This window comes from Chiloscyllium plagiosum, chromosome 4 (genome assembly GCF_004010195.1).
Source record: "Chiloscyllium plagiosum isolate BGI_BamShark_2017 chromosome 4, ASM401019v2, whole genome shotgun sequence".
NCBI classification, from domain to species: Eukaryota; Metazoa; Chordata; class Chondrichthyes; order Orectolobiformes; family Hemiscylliidae; genus Chiloscyllium; species Chiloscyllium plagiosum.
In genome coordinates this window covers 127,430,032-127,453,627 of record NC_057713.1, presented here as the reverse complement: position 1 = coordinate 127,453,627, position 23,596 = coordinate 127,430,032, and the positions used below count along the sequence as shown (strand labels likewise).

Genomic DNA, 23,596 nt, shown 5'->3' with positions numbered 1-23,596 from the left:
CATGGCCAATCCATCTCACCTGCACATCTTTAGACTGTGGGAGGAAACCAGAGCACCCAGAGGAAACCCAAGCAGGCAAGGGGAGAATATGCAACTCCACACAGACAGTCACTCGAGGCTGGAATGGAACCCGGGTCCCTGGTGCTGTGAGGCAAAAGTGCTAATCACTGAATCACAGTGCTGCCCACCATGGTGGTGGAGGAGGTAGTGAATGTTGAAGCTGGTAAACATGTGCTGCATTGTCCTTGATGGTATCAAGCTTTTTCGTTGTTTGAACTATACTGCATCCAAACTTGTGCCTTGCATATTGGACAGGCGTAAGGAAATTAGGAGGTGAGTTACTTACATTAAAAATGCCTTGCCGTTGTCATGCTCTTAATAGCCCCCAGGACGCTGATGGTAAGGATTCAGTATTGGGTAATGCCAGTGAATATCAAGTCTGATGTGTTAGATTTTCTTTTGTTTGAAATGGTCATTACTTGGCATATGTGTGATGCAAATATTTATCAACCCAAGCGAAGCCTGGATGTTGTTCAGGTTTTGCTGCATATAGACATTGACTGTTTCAGTATAAAGAGTTGTGAACAATATCCAGCATTATGTAATCATCAGCAAACATCTCACATCTGATCTTATGATACATGGACGATCATTAATGAAGCAGCTGAAGACAGTTGGGCTAAGGACACTACCCTGAGAAACTTCTGCAGTGATACTGCAGACTGGTTGCAAGCAATCATAATTATCTTCCTTTGGTGTAGGCATCACTTAACCTGATTCCTATTGACTCTAGTCTGCTAGGCCTCCCTGATGACATACTTGGCCAAATATTGTCTTGATGCCAAGAATATTTTAATCCTCATTTTTGGAATTAATCTCTTTTATCTATGTTTGCATCAAAGCTCTGTCAAGGTTAAGCACTGAGTAAAGTTGGCAGATTCTAAATTGAACATCAGTGAGTACGTGTTGTTTGATAGCAGTATTAATGACCCCTTCCGTCACTGTGCTGCTGATCAAGAATCTGATGGGGTGGTAATTGGCTGGGTTTGGATTTGTCCTGTTTTTGTGGACAGTACCTATCTGGGCAATTTAACACTTTACCTGTATTGAAATCACACTTTAATATGTTTTGCTCTTACTGGATTTGAGGGCCCAAATCGTTTGCAGTTTCTAGCACCTTGATATCATGGTATGTGAATGGATTTGATTGAAGACAGGCATCTGTTATGCTGGGGACCGCAGGAGAGATTGATTACCCTTGGCAAAAGATGGTTACAAATATCACTGGGCTAATAATCCAGAGGCCCAGAGTAATGCAGTTGGGGCATGGGTTAAAATCACACCATTGCAATTGGTGGAATTTAAATTCTATTAATAATCTGGAATTACGAAACTAGTCTCAGTGATAATCGTGAAACTGTCATCAATCGTCAAAAATACTCATGTGGTTCACTAATGTCCTTCAGGAAAGGAATCTGCTATGTCGACATAGTCTGCCTTACATCTGACTTCAAAGCAAGCAGCAAGATGATTAACTCCTAACTACTTTCTATAATGGCCGAACAAGCCAGTCAGATCAAAGACACTTAGGGATAGGTAACAAATATTGGCTTTGCCATATCATCCACATCCCAAGAGAGATTAAATGAAAAAATGCTTTAGTTTTATCTTTTGCACTGGTGTGCTAGGTTCCTCTATTGTTGAGAATAGGAATGTTTATGGCACCTTCTCTTCCAAGTACTAATTGCCCACATTAGTCACTACTAGGTATGACAGGAATGCAGGGCTTCCAACTATCCTTTGAAGTACAGGTCGTTCTGCATAACGCAACACCTGCGTTCCTCTGCAACCCCGTGCTATAGAATATCACTTTATAGAAGACCATGCAGTTCAAGGTTGCTATAGCTGTTCAGTAGAAAGTTTGCATTATCTAAACAGTATCCACAATTCATCAATTGTGTTATAGCCCATTCATAGAACATAGAACATAGAAAAATACAGCGCAGTACAGGCCCTTTGGCCCTCGATGTTGCGCCGATCCAAGCCCACCTAACCTACAGTAGCCCACTATCCTCCATATGCCTATCCAATGCCCGTTTAAATGCCCATAAAGAGGGAGAGTCCACCACTGCTACTGGCATGACATTCCATGAACTCGCGACTCGTTGAGTAAAGAATCTACCCCTAACATCTGTCCTATACCTACCACCCCTTAATTTAAAGCTAACAAAACGCACATTATATCAGAATGACCTGTATACTATGAGACTAGATTAGATTACCTACAGTGAGGAAACAGGCCATTTGGCCCAACAAGTTCACACTGACTTTCCGAAGAGTAACCCACCCAGCACCATTCTCCTACCCTATATTTACCTCTGACTAATGCATCTAACACAATGGGCAATTTAGCATGACCGGTTCACCTGATCTGCACATCTTTGGATTGTGGGAGGAAACCAGAGCACCTGGAGGAAACCCATACAGGCATGGGGAGAATGTGCAAACTCCACACATGCAGTCACCCAAGGTGGGAGTCGAATTCGGGATCCCTGGTGCTGTGAGACAGCAGTGCTAACCACTGAGCCACCGTGCCACCCGTCTTATATTATCTGAGAGGATGGGTGGGGTCTTAGTTTAGCAAGAAAAATGGTACCATGTATAGTGTAACACTCCCTCGGAACTACATGAAAACAATGTCTGCAGATGCTGGAAACCAGATCCTGGATTAGTGGTGCTGGAAAACCGCAGCAGTTCAGGCAGCATCCGAGGAGCAGTAAAATCGACGTTTCGGGCAAAAGCCCTTCATCAGGAACCCAGGCAGAGGACCTGAAGGGTGGAGAGATAAATGTCCTACCTGCCTATCTTCTTTTCCACCTATCCACTCCACCCTCCTCCATGACCTATCACCTTCATCCTCTCTCCCACTCACCTATTGTACTCTATGCTACTTTCTCCCCACCCCCACCCTCCTCTCATTTATCTCTCCACCCTTCAGGCACTCTGCCTGTATTCCTGATGAAGGGCTTTTGCCCAAAACGTTGATTTTACTGCTCCTTGGATGCATCCCTCGGAACTACACTGCAGTGGTTAGTCTCAAGTTTGGAGTGACTCACATCTACAATCTTTATTGAAGAGAATGCAAAGGAATAGTTGCCATCCAATCATCCACTCAAACCTGCTTTTTTCTAAAAGATCAGATTAGATTAGAATACTTACAGTGTGGAAACAGACCCTCCGAAGAGCAACCTACCCATACCCCTGCACCTAACACTACGAGCAATTTAGCCTGGCCAATTCACCTAACCTGCACATTTTTGGACTGTGGCAGGAAACCGGAGCACCCGGAGGAAACCCACGCAGACACACGGAGAATGTGCAAGTTCCACACAGACAGTTGCCTGAGACGGGAATTGAACCCGGGTCTCTGGCGCCATGAGGCAGCAGTGCTAACCACTGTGCCACCGTGCTGCCCACTAAGACTGCTTGTCTTTCAATAAGATCATTGCTGATCTTCAACTCAGCTACTTTTTTAAAAACCTATTTAAAAAAAAGGTTTAAATAGGTAGAATGAAATGTTATCTGTAGTCTTAAATATTGTCAACAAATGTGTATCAATGATTTTCTGATAATCTTAAGGGCTTAAGGCTTCTATTGCAGCTTCTGTTACTTGCCATGATATCTCTTCGTATCTTATGTATTAATGAGAGAACATTTTCCTAACCATTCTCTGGCATCTTGAAGTTTTCACAACCATGATAGTTAATATTTACAACAGTAACTTGGGACAGTTAGTTTTTTTTTTGTTTAGTTAGTAATCTTAAAACTCTTCATTGTGATCCTAGAACATATTTTCAGTGGATTCTTCCTGAGGCTGATTGTCGTTTAGCATTTTTAGTTTGAGAGGATCAGCAAGTGACTTCTTTCAGAACTTTCCCAGTACCACTTTGTAATCGTTCAAAGAGAGTACTCAAATGTCTCCAGGATGCTTGGCTGTTTTTGATAATGTGTCCATTCCTGTGGTTGGTGCCTCATTGTTAACACACAACTTGAGGATCATGCTGCTGCTTTGAGGAAAGCTCTCTATAATAGTTGAAGAATAATATAAAAGTATTAATGTTAATGTTTAATGATTCATTTATAATAAAAACATATGTCCCTCCTTATACCAGATCACTTAGGAGGTAGCTCTACATATGTTGAACAGCTACTACTGAGAAGACAGCTGAAGCCACAACCAGGAGAGCTGAACAGAAATTCTGAGTGTGGCCAGGAGACCAGGTACTACTTAGGTGAAAAAGTAGTTGAGAGAATGGGAAAGGGAAGACCGAAACATGAAAATTGTTAGCTCAGCAGAAAGTTGGCAAGACAGAATTATGACACCTGGTAAAGGTGAGCAGATGATTCTGAAATGTTTGGTGTAGCATGAGAACTGGTAAATGTATAAAACTCATCAGGAAATTATGGCAATAATTTAAAACAGATAATTGCAGAAAGTTAAGGCAACCTTCATCTTGTGAAAATTCTGTACCTGGAATATTTGACAAGGATTTTACGGATGGATGCCAAACAGGTTAGACCATATTCTCTCATTGTCATCTGCAGACTGCTTTGTTTTGGCAATTTTATTTGGGCAATTTGTGCATTTAGATACTGTTTCTCCCCTCCAAGCTATTTAACAATGTATTCTGATTTGTGCAATGTTTTCTGGAGCTGTCTGAAACTCACCAGGATCAACAGGAGGAGAAAACAGCAGAGATGGCTCAATCAAATTGACAGGCTAGAAAGCCTTTAAATGCTAAATCAAGACAACTGCAAGCTTGCCAAGTTGAAAGGTTTTTGCCAACAGAACTTGTTCTGACAGTATGCTTACACCACTTAAGGGTATAGCCAATATCTTGAATCTTCGCTGCAGTATTAAAGCAGCTTAAGCAGATTTTTACCTTTAACCAAATCCAATTAAATGAGCAACACCAGTAGTTGCTTTTTTTCTTGAGTGCCTGTTGCTCCAAAGGAAAGAAAAGAGATAGACACAGAGTTCCAGCTCCAAATAGACAATAATTCGAACACAGGATCTGCTTTCTGAACAGTGCCTCAGGACACTCAGACTTTCACAGCAGTACAGGTCTACGATAACATCCTTATTGTGAGCCAGACAGGCAAATATTGCCAGTGGCTATCATGCTGAAGTTGCATTCCTTTGCTCCCTGTTAGTCCGAAAGGATCTGCTGATGAGAATTCCAAGAATTCTGCCATCTGTTACACACAAATCTCCTGTGTATCTCCTAGGTCACCGATTCCACGTTTTCCATACCTTTCAATCATTTTGTTATTTGAGGCTAGTCAAATTAAGAGATCTTTTGAATTTGCTTTAGTGACCAGCTTTCCAAAGGTACAGGGAATCATTGATTTCCACATGAGTGCAACCACTCGTGTATCAGACAGCCCTACAACAGACTCTTACTGCTACAGTTCAGATGATCTGGATGTGTGAAGGCAGAACAATGCAAACCTAATCTCCCCTTCCACCCAACCATTTCATAAATCTCTGTTTCATTTACTGGTCATCCTCTGTTGTGGGCAAGCGCAGCAGGTCAGGCAGCATCCAAGGAACAGGAGAATCGACGTTTCGGGCATAAGCCCTTCTTCAGGAGGGCTTATGCCCGAAACTTCGATTCTCCTGTTCCTTGGATGCTGCCTGATCTGCTGCGCTTTTCCAGCAACACATTTTCAGCTCTGATCTCCAGCATCTGCAGCCATCACTTTCTCCTCTGTTGTGGGCATACCATTTTCATCATGAGTGGTAGCTATTTGATAGATGAAAGATAAGAATGGAGACTGAAAGTAAAGATATTATTTCAATATCATTTTTAAAGACATTACAACAGTGGATTTTGTTATAAGGCTCCATTTATTATAAATGCTGCCATTAGATACACAAAATGCTTGGTAATGGAATGGCAGTTGCCTGGTACAAAGATGTCACTGCCCATATAATCACAGTGTAGAGTGGAGTCAAGTGCTTGAGCATTTGTTCACTGAAATGAACAGATCTTCCACCTCCTGCTGGGATGATCATTAAAAACATTTCAACATGAAATTCTGAACTATGAAAGAGGTTCTTAGAAGGTTAATTTAAAACAATAATGCCCTGATTTTACTGAGACTCCTTCCCTGTGTTTCAGGTGCTGTAAATACTTTCTGGAAAGGAGCCAGTTTCACATGGCTGCTTGTGTATGTGTGTGAGTGATTGCCTATCAGATTAATGGCTTTCCGCTGTTTGTGTGTCTAGCAAAGTATTTCCTGTCCTATATCGCCCGATCAATCTTAATATGTAATCTGACCGCCAAAAGGGGAAAAAATCTCTGTAAAGCTTGGGAATTTCAATAAAACCTAAAAGACTTACTTTTCCTCAAGATTTTTTTTGTGTGTGATGATGGCTGTGGGAGGCTCTCATTTTTAACTGAGGAAAACTTGTCACAGCAAACAGTTTAAATGAAGGCACATGTGCAAGTGCATCCTAGCAAAGTAAGTTGTATTACAATGGAGTGATGTCACCAGCCCAGTCTGCATAAGCACAGGGGCCGATGCCCATCGTTCTGTTCAGGCCAATTATTTTGTTATAAACACCCAAGTGAATACCCTGGAATAAAAACAAAATCACTTAACAGGTCAAGCAGCATCTATGGGTGAAACAGATGTAAGGTCATCAATTTGAAACATTGATCCCTTTTCCCTCCATGATGTCAGTCCAATTGGGTATCTCCAACATCTGAAAGCATTTTGCTCCTGTACAAGTGAATACCTTCGTAGAACTAAACAAAACTTTCCTTTTCATCAAGCTCGATGTGTGGCTACAACCGTGCTGTGAGAATCTGCTTGTTTACCTATTCTGACAGCTGCGGTGCTCATGGCTAACCTCCTTTGACTTTGGGGTTCATCAGGGAATCTTCCAAGGAGTGGCCCAAATGCACCTGTTTGACAGCAGAGTTGATCGAGCAGGAGGCAGTATGTGGGGATCTAACTGTGGGTGGGGATGGGTGAATAGCAGTAGACCACATTGAGCAGAATGCCAATCTCCATATCCATTCATTATTCTTCTTGCGAAAAGTCCGCATGGAGGGTTTTGTTTTTGCTGCGCTGAACTGACAAAATAAAGCTTTTCTCCATTCTGTTTAGAGTGACAGAATAAATGTGCAGATCATTAGCCCGGGCCAGCAACTACTGTGCTCGCTGTTGGACATGATCATAATCCTAAAGAATGCCATTGGCACACCCACTATGATTGTGTCACATGGACTTGTGGGCAGAACCACTTAGGGTCTCGAAGGAGTGAAGCCTGACATCTGGTCCCCCTGAGTCTCTGTAACAGTATAAATTATATCAATATAACTTGCAACTAGTTGCTATGTGCAAGGAACTGTATCTTATTGACCAGAAGAGATTTTTTTTTCTGGTTGGTCCAGGAAGCCATATCACAAATAATGCAACACCTGATGGGAACAAGAAAGTTTCATTCAATCAACAAGTTGTGAAAGTTTTACATTTTACAAGACAGACAGCAAGAACTGTCAAGGAAGGGCAATTACCTGGACGTCTTATCACTGGACTATTAATCCAGAGACCTAAAAGATGTTCTGGGGAGCCTGGTTCAAATTCTACCATGGCAGAAGGTGGGATTTGAAATCAATTTTTTAAAAAAATCTGGAATTAATGGTTTCATGGTTATCATTAAACACTTATCGTCAGAAAAATATTTCTACATCCGTTCTTTAGGATGTTCTTTCGGAAAGGAACCTGCTGTCCTTACCTAGTCTGGCCTACATGTAACACCACCCAGAACAATGGGGTTGACTCTCAGTTGCAATTAGGGATGGAGAATAAATGCTGGTCTAGCCAGTGACCCCCCATGATCCTGTGAATGAATTAAAAATATATATTTAAAAAGGAAGATCATAGCCCCTTAGAGAATGAAACTGAGGAAATAATATTGGGGAACCAGGAATTGACAGAGGAGTTGAAAACGTCTTTGCATCAGACTTCACAATAGAAGACACCAATGGCATTGCAAACAAGGGGCAAAAGGTGAAGAGAAGATAATTATCACTAGGAAAACTAATAGAGCTAAGGCCTGATAAGCCCCTTTAGATGTGATGGGAAACATCCTAGAGGAAATAGCTTCAGAGACAGTGGGTGCACTAGCAGTATTTGTTTAAGAATCCTTAGGTTCTAGAAAGTCCAAGAGGATTGGAAAACTGCCAATGCAATACCTTTATTTTAAAGAGGGAAGGGGCAAAGAAAAGTAATTGTAGACCAACTAACTTAACGTCTGTTTTTGGAAAAAACTAATGTTTGTTATAAAGTAGAGCAATATAGTGGGACATTTAGGAATACATGATATGATTAAACAGAGTCAGTGTGACTCTGTGATAGGAAATCATTCTTTTGAGGAGGTAACAAGCAGGATGGCTAAAGGGGAATCAGTGGATAAATTTGGATTTTCAGAAGGCTTTTGGTAATGTACAACATATTAGGCTACTTAATGAAACAAGAGCCCACGATGTTGAGGAAGGTACATGAGCTTGGACAGAGGATTGGCTAAGTAATGGAAGTCAGAGAATTGGGACAAAGGAGCCATTTTCAGTATGGGTTCCATATGCTGTTTTCAGTTTCTACACGTAGTAATCCAGGTTATTTTCATGATTTGGCGATGCCGGTGTTGGACTGGGGTGTACAAAGTTAAAAATCACACAACACCAGGTTATAGTCCAACAGGTTTAATTGGAAGCACTAGCCTTTGGAGCGACGCTCCTTCAGGTGATAGTGGAGGGCTCGATCGTAACAGAATTTACAGCAAAAATTTACAGTGTGATGTAACTGAAATTATACATTGAAAAATTGATTGTCTGTTAAGCCTTTCATCTGTTAGAATACAGTGATAGTTTCACTTCTTTCATGTGTAAATCATAAAACCCTTTTTTTAAAGTTGCATTCTCGGGTTAGCTGTTAACAGTGGTGATAGCTAGACAATATGTTGAAGGCGTTGGCCCCTGTGTTCTCTGTATATGCCATGATGTTTAGATTGTAGTCTAATCTAAAAAGTGAGATAACAGAGTTTTACATAAATTCATGTAGTTTTTGCACTCAGAGTTCTACATGAATGCATGCAGTTTTTGAGCAAAGTACAATGTAACTCTGCAAGTACAAATTCACCCCACAAAATATATGCGTGCATGTGGGTCTGTGTCTGTCTGGGGTGGGGGTTGTGTGTGTGTGTGTGTAGTGAGTGCAGAGTGTCTTAAGTCTGTGAGGGGGTGCGTGTGGGAGTATGTGTGTCTATAAGGGTGTGTGTTGGTGTCTGTGTCGCGTCTGTGTGTACCTGTGTCCGTGTGTATGTGAGAGTGTGTGTGTGTGTAGGAATATCTGTGTGTGTGTGTAGTGCAATGGTGATCACCTGTAAGTTGAAACTTTATTGCTGGAACAGCACAGCAGGTCAGGCAGCATCCAGGGAACAGGAGATTCGACGTTTCGGGCACAGGCCCTTCTTCAGGCCCTTCATCACCTGTAATGTGACATGAACCCAAGGTCCCGGTTGAGGCCCACCCTATGGGTACCAAACTTAGCTACCAGCCTCTGCTCGGTCACTTTTCTCTGCTGCCTGTCCCGAAGTCCACCTTGGAGGATGGTTACCCGAAGGTCCGAGGCTGAATGTCCTGGACCACTGAAGTGGGGAACCTTCAGCGTGAAGTCCGCTGAAGATGTTACCTAGTAAAGTAACAAAACGTCTGGAAACGAACCTTTCAGCTCAGCGAGCAAACCTACATCCAAAACCTCAACCTGAACTACAAATCTTCTCAAAACTCATTAAACTGTATTTCACAAAATGTGGAAATAATATTTACAGGCATGGATACAAAAATAATTGAGGCATAAGATCTTCATGAGAAGATGTAACAAAACAGAAATTGAATATTGCAACAAAACATTTTTTGAATGTTAGCATTTGTTGCTCATCCCAAATTGCTCTTGAATCAAATGCCCTGATCAACCATTGCAAACGGGAGTTAAGAGTGAACCACATTGCTGGAGATCTGGAATGATGTCAGGCTGACTGGAATCAGATGGTTTTCTTTACAACAAAAGATGACCAATAGTTTTGTGGTCACCATTACTACTGATGAGCTTTCTGTTCAATATTTATTAATTAAATCTAAACAACATCAGCTGCCTGTTGGGATTTAAACCCTTTGTCCCCATAGCATTAGTCTGGGCTCTGGACTATTATTAATCAAGTGACATTGCCATTACCTGACCATATCCCTTTAGACAATATATTCAGGATATTAGTTTAGCGTTATTCATTACAAATGATACATTCAGCCATTATTATGTTCACTGCATAGCAAATTACAGGTAAAGCAGTCTTACAATGACATCAGTGCAATTGCTGTCTGCCTATTACATGTTGTGACGTAGACATCAGAGTTTTTAAAATTCATTCATGGAATGTGCGTGTTACTGACTTGACCACCATTTATTGCCCATTCTATAGGGCATTTAAGAGTTAACCATATTGCTTGGGTCTGGAATCATGTGTAGGCCAGACCAGGTAAGAAATTGCAATTTCCTTCCCTAAGGTTATTAATAAACCAGACGGGTACTTTTCTGACAATTGACAATGGATTCACTACTTCATTTATGTTATCCAATCAATTGTATCATGGTATTCAGGATAAAATAAATACAATAAGCTGTTGTGCTTTGATACCTAAATGTTTAAGTGAAATAACTTCTTTAAAGATGTTTGACAACAGCCTGAGAAGTCGTAAATAAAATAAGTATTCAAAGACTATATTGGTTTATGTTTCAGTAAGAACAAAATTCTGCATAATAAACTGACCACCAACGCTAACAGCAATACTATAAGCGTTTTTAAAATGATTAATTATTGCTGAGTTTTGTTTCATTAAGTGCTTTCTTTTATTAGGTCAGTGAGCTCCCAGAGGGACTGAATACCCTTATGACAGAAGGGAGTGAAAACTTCAGCTTGGGTCAGAGACAACTTTTCTGCATCGCTAGAGCCCTTATCAAGAAATCAAAAATTACTATTATGGATGAAGCAACAGCATCTGTTGATATGGAAACTGATGCAGCTTTTCAAACTGTAAGAAAAAAAATTAAATATTGCATGCAATTTCACAAAGCCAAGTTATTTGTGACTGGATGTTATTTTAAAAAATGTTTTGTTGCAAAATTCTGTTAATTACCTAATAAACTTCCAGTTTCATATTCCTGATGAAGAGTTTATGCTTGAAACGTAGACTCTGCTGCTCCTCGGATGCTGCCTGACCAGCTATGCTTTTCCAGCGCCACTTTTTGACTCTGATCTGCAGTCCTTGCTTTCTTCTAATTTTATGTCTATGTTGTGTTGTAGATATAGTTTAGTGCAAATAAGTTTTGCAGTAATTTAAGCCACCAGTACGTGTTGATGCTTTTGTTTTTGTTCTTTATTTACCTAATAATGCAAGATCTATGCAACATTTATTCTGAAAATGTGCATATGTTTTGGGTAACAACAACATAATATAAGTATAAATGCTCAACAGATCAGGCAATATCTGTTGAGAGAGAAACAGTGAATGTTTCAAGTAGGGATCTTTTGCTTGGACTGGAAAATGTTATAGTTGTAACATGTTTTAAACAAGCACAGGCAAGTACCCTGTAAATATGTATACATGGAATTAATACCAAATAACAGTAACATTTAACATTGTAGTCATGAAAATGGTTCATTTTGTTTCAGTGATATTTTTGTTTGTAGTGGTGAATATTGGCTAAAACCTTTCTGTAATTTAATATGGAATCAATTAGGATGTATTGTTTTATTGAGTTATATCAAGCAGTTGATTACTAGAAAATGATCCATGATCAATGATTCTAGTTCCAAAAAGAATATTATTCCTGCCATTCTCTTCCTTGCCTAGTCTTCAAGTAAAATGGAAAGACTGATTACAGTTTAGCCATTTTTTAGAAAAATAAATTAGTGATAAAGTAATTGACTATTATATAGATCAAGAATACATATTGAAGAACATCTGTGGTAGCATCAAGTAACTCTGCTTAGAATGGTGCTCAGCATAGGAAAGCAAAAATTTCATGTAGCTTGTGCATTTGGTTTCTTCTCTAGGTTATTCATACGGCATTCACAAACAGTACAGTGCTTATTATTGCTCATCGTATACGTACTATTATGGATTGCAAGAGAGTTCTAGTTATGGAACAAGGAAGGATTGTAGAAGATGGGGACCCACAGACCCTGCAACACAATGATGGTTTGTTTGCTAAATTAGTGAAGGCAGCCAAATGATGAATACATAACACGACTGCTAATACATTGCATGTATTTTTGTTTTCAAAGTACTGCACAGTGGCAAGTAAAAGCAAAAGGGATTCCTGCCAAAATAAGGTATTCTATGGAATAGAAAACATTAATTTTTAAGGCACTTTATTATTCTTTGATTCCAAAGTAATGTCATAATTTACCTTTTGCTGTTTTTTGGAAAGTGTTGCATTAAGTTTCCAACTATATAATATTGTCCATTAAGAATTCTTGATTTTTTAAATTTAAAAGTATTGTAAATTGTCTTCATTAAAAGACTGAAATGTGTGTAGATATGGGACTGAATTTATTTGTTTTCATGACATTTCCTAAAATGAACATTGTAAAAATTGGTTGCCAAGCACTGGTATTCTGGATATCACTGAGAAATTGATAAATGTCTAACTTTTTTTAAGAAACTGTCAATGGGTAACTTTTCTGTAAATTTTAGAGACAAGTAAAGATAAAATCTCTTAAATTTAAAACAGAATTTTTTTTATACCTAGGAAAATGAGTGTATTACTTTTAAAAAGCATTAATTAGACACAGCACTGATTAAAAAAGCAACCAGATAGCAAACTTGATACGAGTTGATGCCTATTGTTTTAATAAACTACGAATTGCCTACATTGTTTAAGATTTACGCCAATTTTTAATATATGGTCAAAAGCAAATATTATAAAAGCCTGTCATTTCACTGGACTTTATTTGCACTCAAATTCAAAGTCAAATGAGCTCCCTTTCCTGAGATGTACTCTATGTATAATCTGCTAGGACCCCTCTATTGCTGTCTACCACAAACCTACTGCTGGGCCATACATGTGTTGGGATTCCTAGAGTTATCAGCAACATTTCAAATATAACCTAAGCCATTTGCTCAATGTGCAAGTCATCCTGTGAGATAATGGCTATAGCTATCCGGTTCAGGTTTGATTTGGAGATGCTGGTGTTGGACTGGGGTGTACAAAGTTACAAATCACATAACACCAGGTTATAGTCCAACTGATGGTTGGACAACCATCAGGTGGACAACCACCTTACGAAGGAGCGGCGCTCCGAAAGCTAGTGCTTCCAATTAAACCTGTTGGACTATAACCTGCTGTTGTGAGATTTGTAACTCTATTCAGGTTTGTGACTGTATCTTTTATTCAGTCACATGTATATAAATATATACATACAGCTCACATTTTTGGATGCATGTACATTTATAGATATGACAGAACCTAAAGTGGTAATATGGCCTGTGACGTCTGTGGTTACACTGTGCAAGAACATAGTACACTTTCACTTCCCTGTCTGTTAGCCAGATACTTGCCATTTTTCTCTTCACAAAGTTACCTAATTCTATTTTGAACACCTTGATTGAATCTGACTCCATCACACCAATGCATTCCAAATCTAACAAGGTGCTGTGTATATTTTCCCACATGTCACTATTGCTTCTTTCCCCGGTCGCATTAAATTACTATCCTCTGATTTTTCTCTCGTCTGTCAATATCTCCTCCATCTCCGTTCCGTCTGATTTTCCAAACACAAAGAAACATTATTAGAACATTACATATCTGTGAATAATATCAGACAGTTACTTCACACTGGCTCGCATCCAGATATCCTGCCTCTTCACCCTGCTCCAACAACACAGTCTCCGCTGACTGGGCCACATACACTGCATGTCAGAAAGGAGACTCCCGAAAGACCTACTGTATGGGGAACTGCCCTCCAGCAAGAGAGCACAAGGGCGGCCCCATCTTTGTTTCAAGGATGTCTGCAATAGAGACACAAAGTCACTGAAAATGAGTGTCAAGAGGTGGGAGGACGTTTCAAGCGATCGCTCTCGCTGGAGGCTGGAATTACGCAGAGGTCTGAAAAGAGGAGAAGAGAAGCTGAGGCTTGCTGCTGAAGAAAAGAGCACCCGCTGATAAAATAGCACCAGGACAACACCGGAGGACAGCGCCTTCAAGTGCAGTCACTGCAGCCGAGACTGCCACTCCCGTGTGGGCCTCTACAGCCACGACAGACGCTGTTTTACCAACAAAGATTGAAGCAAGGCTTGCCAGGCACAGATCTATGGTCTCATGAGATTACGGATGCCGCCACCACTTCACACAAGCTTCAAGAACAATCTTCAGTTTCTCATAATACAGTAAATATTCCTGCTGGCCTAAAAATCACAACTTTCTACTATCCATTTCCCTTTAGAAAGAGATCATTGAATCTGCTTCCACTGCCTATGAGCTTAAATATGGTTACTGATTCTTCAACCAGTGAAATTTCTTCTTCTTTAGTCTTATCAAAATTCTTCATGATTTAAATACTGCAATCTCTGTCATAAGAACAATTCTAGCTGTCCCTTTTCTCATGTCTGAAGGTCTTTATTTTTAGTACCATTTTAGTAAATCTCCTTTTTATCCTCTGAAGCCTTGACATTCCTTCTAAATTGTAGTGGTGAGAATTCAATACAACACTCCAGCTCTGACCTTTCCAGTAATTTTCTAAAGTCACGATGTTGGATCAGAATCCTGACCTCATGACACCAATCGTCCATTTTGGGGGAGGCGAGCAGGAATTAAGATGGGAGCTCACCCACTTGTTTAATTCAGTTATCTTGTTGAGGCAATTATAAATTCTAAATATATGTTTATTTCAAATTTGCATTCTATGTACTTGTAGAAGTAATTCTACAGGTAGATAAGGGTAGGTCAGGAGGTTTAAAAATTTAAGCTTGTTTCTAAATATTAGAAGTAGCAGTTGGTACAGCACCAACAGTTTGGGGTAACTTTCAGTGAGAAAGAGAGAGAGGAGCACCAGCTGTAGCTTTGAAAGCAAGGTGGATGAGGAAGCTTGGTGCTACTGTAGCTCTGAAATTGACTGAATCAACTGTCCACAAAGGCAAGAACAGAGAAAACTTTACTCAATGGCATTAGTATACAGGAAAACACAACTACTTACAGCTATTAGAAGTTTAGTACCTTTTTGGACTGCATTTATGTATTGACAGTGAAGTCTTTGTGATATTGTGGCCAGGAAAGATTAACTTCAATTGCTTTGGAGGCCATTTGCTGGTAGTCACACTGAAGGTGGCCATGACTGTGGCATAGGCACTTTTTAGGCTGAAACTCCATTTAAACCAGTTGAGACTAGTGGTAACATAAATAGGTAGACTTTAAATCAAGCTTTAAACTAATGAGAGTTTAAATTTTTGAAAGATGCTGAGTTAACCCTAAAATTGCTTGGGAATTGTCACTCTACAATTATTATACCTCACTTGGGTAATGAGCTGGAAATCAAACCCTACTAATCCTGGAGTCCTCAAAAAGTTAAAGATTTATTAAAGTTCTCTGAATTCCCCAGTTCACCTGTTTTTCATACCCAGCTTGGCAAAAAAACCTGGACCAGGTTTCTGTTCTTAATTACTATTTGTGACAAATGAATAGACTCTAGATGAATGTAAATAATTATGAACTAAATGTACATACACAAACAACTTGACATTAAAGAAAAAAGGAGGCAATTCAATGGTCCCTGTTCATCGGCTTGTCAGGTTCTGCTGGTTTTTGATTCTCTTTCTCCAGATTTTTAAAATTGTTTGTAGAAGTTACAGGGTATCTGTTTCATACTTCTAAAGTTTCTGACTTATTGTTTAAGAGCCACAGCTTATAAAAACTGGCAAGAGGAACAAACTGGTTATCATCAAGCTTAAGGTGCTTTGTACTGCTAGAGAAAAGAGACCGCTTCTGATGCAGAGATCAGATATCTTTCTGACAATCTCATTCATATCTCCAAGTATGTCATGCGGAACCATGTGGAACATGTTACTGAAATCCATATGGACAACATCTACTGCTTGCCTTCATCAATGTTCTTTTGAGTTTTCTTTTGAAGAAGTGACAATCAAGTTAGTGAGTCTCTATTTCTCATGCACAAAGTCCTGTTGACTATCTCTAATCAGTCCTTGCCTTTCCAAATTCATGTCGATAAGGTTTAAAATGGCAGAGAGTACTCTCAATGGAATGCTCCTTCTGCAGTTGTTATGGACTAGGCCAGACCATTCAAAACGTTCTTAAGCAGGCAGTCCAGACCATAACTTTGCAACTTGTTTTGGTAAGTGTACAGTGAAAATTACCCAGAATGAGGTAGCTAGGTTGACTACCAGGTTTTAAAACAGACAAAATGTATTCACTAAGATTACACAACGAAACACAAGAACAGAATAAAGCACCCCTACAGAGGTCCATCTATCCATCTATTATGCTGTTCTGAATATACACAACAGTCTCAATAAGCATACCCTCTTGAAAAACAGTTCAAATGGAACAAATACTTACAGGTTGAAGTTAGAAGGGCAGAAGGAGAGAGAGAGAGAGAGACAGACAGAGCCTGTTTTCACATAGCTCACTGTTGAACTTCCAATTAGTTCTGGACTGAATTGAACTGCTAGAGAGCTGACAGCTCCCCTTTCATTATACAAGTCACTTCTAAAACACAACCACTTTGGCCGAAAGTTTCATCTGTTTACATGTAAACAAAAAGGCCCCTTAATACCTTTTAATCTCTGTACCAAACCAGTCTAATTGACACCGGGAGCATTTTATTACCCCGCTGGAAAAAAAACCAAGGACACCGTATCCTTGAGAAAAGGAACAGCTTTTAGAAAAAAAAGACCAACTTTGTGACAAATTCCCCCTTAAGAAAAAAAGAACCATCAATACCAAAAGATGGCTTCATTATTAAAACCCTTCAAAACCTGGTTAGTAGTATAAACACACATATATACTATGGTAATTATAAACATGCATAACCACATGCATATTCAGGCCATGGCACACCTGCCACCAAATTCCTCCATATCTCATTCAAATCTTGATAACACTTTGGTAACCACGTTTTCACGATTTGCCACATGTACAATTGTCAAATTGAATGGCTACAACAACAAGCTTCATCTAAACAGTCTGGCATTTTTGTCCTTAAACTTTTCCACAAATGTCAATGGGTTATGATCAGTGTAATAGGATTGTCTCCGATGCATTGCTGGTAATATAAACACTGAAATGTAGTAATGCTAACACCAAGCTCAAAGTCTCTTTCTCCACCGTTGAATATTTTTGTTGATGAATGTTCAACTGCTTGCAAAAATACCCGATGGGTCTTTCTATTCCCTCGTCATCCTTCTGTAGGAGCACTGCACTGTACTGACACCCACATCACTGGTATCAAAAGCCACCTTGAAAGGCTTCGTGTAATCCGGGGTGGCTAATTCACATAACCTCCTTGGATGTGAAGTTAGATCCTTGATCTGACTGGATCTCTGGTGGTAGTCCTATCTAGTAAAAAAAAATAAGTAATTCTTCTACTACCCTTTTAGGTGTAATGTTGCATAATGGTGTTGCCTCTGGAAATCTAGTTGACATATCTATTATTATGAATAAATACTTATTTCCACTTTTTGTTTGAAGTAGGGGACCTATGCAATCAATAAAGACTCTTGTGAAAGGTTCCTCAAATGCTGGAATTGGTATTAAAGGTGCATGTTTTATTACTGCCTGTGGTTTTCTGATTAGATGACATGTTTGGCAAAATTCAACTATATCCTTGTGTAGTCCAGGCCAGTAAAAGTGTCTTTATATTTTAGCCTGTGTTTTCCACACCCTTAAAATGACCTCCAGGTGCTAGCTCATGCGCCACTCACAGCAGCTCTTTTCTATGCCCTACTGGCAATACAATTTGATGAATCTCTGCCCATTTCTCATCTGCTTGAATGTGTGATGGTATCCTTTTTCTCATTAAGACATCATTTGTTAAGTAATAACACACAGGGATGCATTCACTCTCTGTCAATATCTTTTGATACAACTGTTTTAAGTTCTCATCTTTCTGCTGTAATTCAATCAGCTTAGCAGAGCTGATTGATACATGTATGTTTACCTATTTGCTCCTTCTCTGCCCCCTTATCTGATTTTTTAAAAAATCTTGGATAAAGCCATGTCAGCTTCCTTATCTTTTGAACTCTCCTGCTTCAACTTGTGCCTCTGTGATCTTGTGATCACACAATCTGGGAAAATTCCTGGATAAACATCCTCCACTTCTTCAGTTGCCTGTGTCTCCACTGGCTTTCAACTAGAGTAGGCAGCATGCCTACCAGTGAATCAGCTATATCATTTGCAAGGACAATTTTTTTCCTGGAGCTGAGAGTTTGTCCAGTACTCCTACCACACATTTTCCACTCTTCTCTGGACTCTATAAGCATCACTTTACATATTTGAGCACTTTTTGTCTCACCATGAATTCTTGTTACCAGTACCTTTTCTGGCAATAGATTCTCAAGAGTATGTATCTCCTCATTCTTCAGCATTACAGACTTAGAAGATTCTGTGTCCCTTAATACTGTGACCTCTTTACCTGCTACTCCTGGTCTATGTGAATAAACTTTACCCTTGCATGCATATTTTTTAAGCAGATCTGGCACTTCCTCCTTAATCAACCTCTGATCATCTTGAATATTCTGAGGCAATTGTCTAACTTCCCTTGTGCTTTTTGTTACTAAACCACCAAAACACCTAGGCTTGTCAGGTTCTCTCTGGCTTTCTCCTAGCCCAACACTGTAATTTGTGTGGCCCACTTTATTACAATGAAAACACTGTAACTTCTTTGTACCCCTCAAGGGTTTTTTTTATCCTGTGGTAAGTTACCCATATGATCTTCATTGAGACCTACTTTTCCCTTTCCACGTGAGGATTTCTCTTTGTCCCAGTTACTATCACTCATGGACTGCAATTGATTCTGGAAGCCAGTGTTTTATGGACCAACTCATGATATATCAGCCGCTTCAGCTGCTAAACTTGCCATTTTAACTCTCTGCTCTTCCACGTGTTCGCAATACTTTCTCACTAAGGTTACCTTTAGGTGGCTAGGTTGACCAACAGGTTTTAAAACAGACAAAAACTTATTCACAAGATTACACAATGAAACACAAAGAACAGAATAAAGAAACCCTACAGAACTCAGTGTATCCAAACTAGACTTAATTATGTTGTCCTGAATATACAAAACAGTCCCAATAAGCAAACCCTCTTGAAAAACAGTATAAATGGAACAAATGCTTACAGGTTGAAATTAGAAGGGCAGAAGGAGAGAGAGAGCCTGTTTTCATAGAGCTCACTGGTGAACTCCCAACTAGTTCTGGATTGAACTGAACTGCTAGAGAGCAAACCAGTCCCCTTTTATTATACAGATGACTTCTAAAACATAACCACTTTGGTCTGAGGTCGCATCTGTTTACATATGTTGGCACAAACAACATAGGCAAGGGAAGGAGGACCTGTTTGAGGAGTATCAAGCACGAGGAAGGAAATTGAAGAACAGGTCCTTGAGGGTCATAATCTCTAGATTACTGCCCACGCCATATGTTAATTGGCATAGGGATAAGAAAAGTAGGGAAGTAAACATGTGGCCAAGAGATTGGTGTGGGAAAAAGGGATTCCATTTCATGGGACATTGGCATCAGTTTTGGAACCGGGGCAATCTGTACTGATAGGACGGTCTCCACCTGAACCTATCTGAACCAGTGTTCTGGCAAAAAAGATAAATAAGGTGGTCACTAGGACTTTAAACTTGTGAGTCAAGGGGAAGGGAAAGGCAAAGCAACAGCGAGTATGGAGTCAAATAGAAAGATAGGCAACACATTGGCATGTGCGTAGGGTTTAAGTTTGAGGCAGTCTAGGAATGAAGCAAAAAGGAAGGCTTAGGATATATAGTCAGAGGTAATGGATATCATGAGGATAAGAAAATTAGCATGAAGGTGTTTTACCTGAATACTCGTAGTATTTGTTGCAAAGTAGATGAATTAATGGCACAAATTATCATGAATGATTATGACGTGGTAGGCATCACAGATTCGTGGTTGCAGGGGGTTCAGGACTGGCAGTTAAACAGCCAAGGATTTACAACTTATTGAAAAGACAGGGAGGTGGGCATAGGGGTTGGAGTTGCCTTGTTAAGAATGAAATTAAATCTGTGGCCCTGAATGACATAGGATCAGATGATGTGAAGTCTGTGTGGGTGGAGTTGAGGAACCGCAAAGGTAAAAAAAAAATCATAATGGGAGTTATGTACAGAGCTCCTAACAGTGGTCAGGACCAGGGGTGCAAGATGTACCAGGAAATAGGGCATGTCAGAAAGGCACGGTCACAGTGATCATGGGGGACTTCAATATGCAAATGGACTGGGTGAATAATGTTGATGAATCCAAAGAAAGGGAATTCATGGAATGCTTACAGAATGGCTTCTGGATGTAAGTTTGCTCGCTGAATTGGAAGGTTCATTTTCAGACATTTTGTCACCATACCAGGTAACATCTTTAGTGAGCCTCCAGATGAAGCACTGCTGATGATTCCTGCTTTCTGTTTATATGTTTGGTAATGGTCGGTGATGTCATTTCCTATTCTTTTTCTCAGGGGGTGGTAAAATGGGATCCAAGTCAATGTGTTTGTTGATAGAAACTAACACATTGACTTGGACCCCATTTACCACCCCCTGAGAAAAAGAACAGGAAATGACATCACCACAGGAAATGACATCACCGGCCATCACCAAACATATAAACAGAAAACAGGAATCGTCAGCAGTGCTTCGTCTGGAGGATCACTGAAGATGTGATCTCGTATGGTGACGAAACATCTGAAAATAAACCTTCCAGCTCAACGAGCAAACATATACAGACCCTCAGCCTGATCTACAAATCTCAAAAGTCACTTACAGGATGGCTTTTTGAAACAGCTTGTGATGGAGCTGACAAGGGAACAGGCTATTCTGGACTTAGTGCCATGTAATGAGCCAGACTTTATAAAAGATCTTAAAGTAAGGGAACACTTAAAGAGGCAGTGATCAAAATATGGTAGAGGTCAGTCTGCAATTTGAAAGAAGAAGGCAAAATTGGATGTAATGGTGTCACAGTTAAATAAAGGTAATTAAAGGGGCATGAGAGAGGAACTGATGAAAATTGTCTGAAAGCAGAGCCAGGCTGGGAAGACAGTAAAGCAACAATGGCAGGAGTTTCTGGGTGTAATTGAGGACACAGTACAGAGGCTCATTCCAAAGAATAGAAAGAATAGAAAGGGTGGGAGTGGAGGAGGATTAGACACCATGGTTGACAAAGGAAGTCAGGAAATGTATCATAGAAAAAGACAGAGCCTATAAAGCGGTCAAGAGCACTGGGAAATCAGAAAATTGGGAAGACTACAAAAATAAATACAGGATAACAAAGACAGGATAAGGAAGGATAGGATCAAATATGAAGGTAAGCTAGCCAGTAATATTAGAAATGATAGTAAAAGTTTCTTTCAATACTTAAGAAAAAAACGAGAGGCAGTAGAAATTGGGCTGCTCCAAATTGATGCTGAGGCTAGTGATGGTAGATAAGAAACTAGCTGAAGAACTTAATAAATACTTTGTGTCAGTCATGAGTAATATCCCAACAATTCAGGAGAGTTGAGCTGAAAATGTGTTCCTGGAAAAGGGCAGCAGCCCTTCTTCAGGAAGGGCTTATGCCCGAAACGTCGATTCTCCTATTCCCTGGATGCTGCCTGACCTGCTGCGCTTTTCCAGCAACACATTTTCAGCTCTGATCTCCAGCATCTGCAGACCTCACCTTCTCCTCAAAGAGTAGAGTTGAGTACGGTAGCCATTACAAAAGAGAAAGTGCTAGAAAAGTAAAAAGGTCTAAAAATTGATAAATCTCCTGGCCCGGATGGGCTACATCCTAGAGTTCTGAGGAAATAACGGAGGCGTTGATTGTAATCTTTCAAAAATCACTGGAGTCAGGGAAGGTCCTAGATGATTGGAAAATCACTGTTGTAACCCCCTTGTTCAAGAAAAGATCAAAACAAAAGATGGAAAATTATAGGCCGATTAGCCTAACCTTGGTTGTAGGTAAAATTCAAGAATCCATTGTTAAGGATGAGATGTCTAAATTCTTGCAAGTGCAGGGTTGGATTAGAACAAGTCAGCATGGCTTTAGTAAGGGGAGGCCGTGCCTGACAAACTTGTTAATATTCTTTGAAGAGGTAACAAGTAGGTTAGACCAGGAAAACCCAGTAGATGTTATCTACCTAGATTTCCAAAACATCTTTGATAAGGTTCCTCACGGGAGGCTGCTGAGTAAGGTGAGGGCACATGGTGTTCAAGGTGGACTACTGGCATGATTGAGGACTTGCTGTCTGACAGAAGGCAGAGAGTTGGGATAAAAGGTTCTTTTTTGGAATGGCAGCTAGTGATAAGTGGTGTCTCGCTGGGTTCAGTTTTCGAGCCGCAGCTGTTCACTTTATATTTTAATGATCTGGATGAAGGGACTGAGGGCATTCTGGCAAAGTTCGCTGATGATACGAAGTTAAGCAGACAGGCAGGTAGTTCTGAGGAGGTGGAGAGGCTGCAAAAAGATCTAGACAGTTTAGGAGAGTGATCCAGGAAATGGTTAATGAAATTCAATGTGAGCACATGCAAGGTCTTTCACTTTGGAAATACAGGCATAGACTATTCTCTAAATGGTAAGAAAATTCATAAAGTACAAAGGGATCTGAGAGTGCTAGTCCAGGATTCTCTAAAGGCTGACTTGCAGGTTGAGTCTGTGGTTAAAAGAAAATGTAATGTTGTTATTTATCTCAAGAGGGTTGGAATATAAAAGCAGCAATGTGCTACTGAGACTTTATAAAGCTCTGGTTAGGCCCCATTTGGAATACTGTGTCCAGCTTTGGGCCCCATACCTCAGGAAGGACATACTAGCACTGGAGCATGTAGAACATAGAAGAATACAGCGCAGTACAGGCCCTTCGGCCCTCGATGTTGCGCCGATCCAAGCCCACCTCACCTACACTAGCCCACTATCCTCCATATGTCTATCCAATGCCCGCTTAAATGCCCATAAAGAGGGAGAGTCCACCACTGCTACTGGCAGGGCATTCCATGAACTCACGACTCGCTGAGTAAAGAAACTACCCCGAACATCTGTCCTATACCTACCCCCCCCCTTAATTTAAAGCTATGCCCCCTTGTAACAGCTGACTCCATACGTGGAAAAAGGTTCACACTGTCAACCCTATCTAACCCCCTAATCATCTTGTACACCTCAATCAAGTCACCCCTAAACCTTCTTTGCTCTAATGAAAACAGCCCCAAGTGTCTCAATCTTTCCTCATACGATCTTCCTTCCACACCAGGCAACAT

The 23,596-nt window shown here is 40.1% G+C and overlaps 1 protein-coding gene across 8 annotated transcripts in view; it reads left to right on the top strand.

Annotated features, from left to right (window-relative positions):
* Positions 1-13,008, top strand: part of LOC122549405 (ATP-binding cassette sub-family C member 9-like) — a 141,869-nt gene extending 128,861 nt beyond the window's left edge. For 7 of the 8 annotated variants that reach the window (XM_043689176.1, XM_043689172.1, XM_043689175.1 and 4 more), the window contains 2 exons: positions 10,988-11,164; positions 12,188-13,008. In XM_043689176.1, coding sequence (XP_043545111.1) covers positions 10,988-11,164; positions 12,188-12,367 — 357 coding nt within the window. In that variant the 3' untranslated portion in view covers positions 12,368-13,008. Of the gene's footprint in view, positions 1-4,172; positions 4,282-10,987; positions 11,165-12,187 lie in introns of those variants that run through there. The other variant, XR_006311522.1, reaches the window with a different exon arrangement.
* Positions 13,009-23,596: the final 10,588 nt, after the last annotated feature.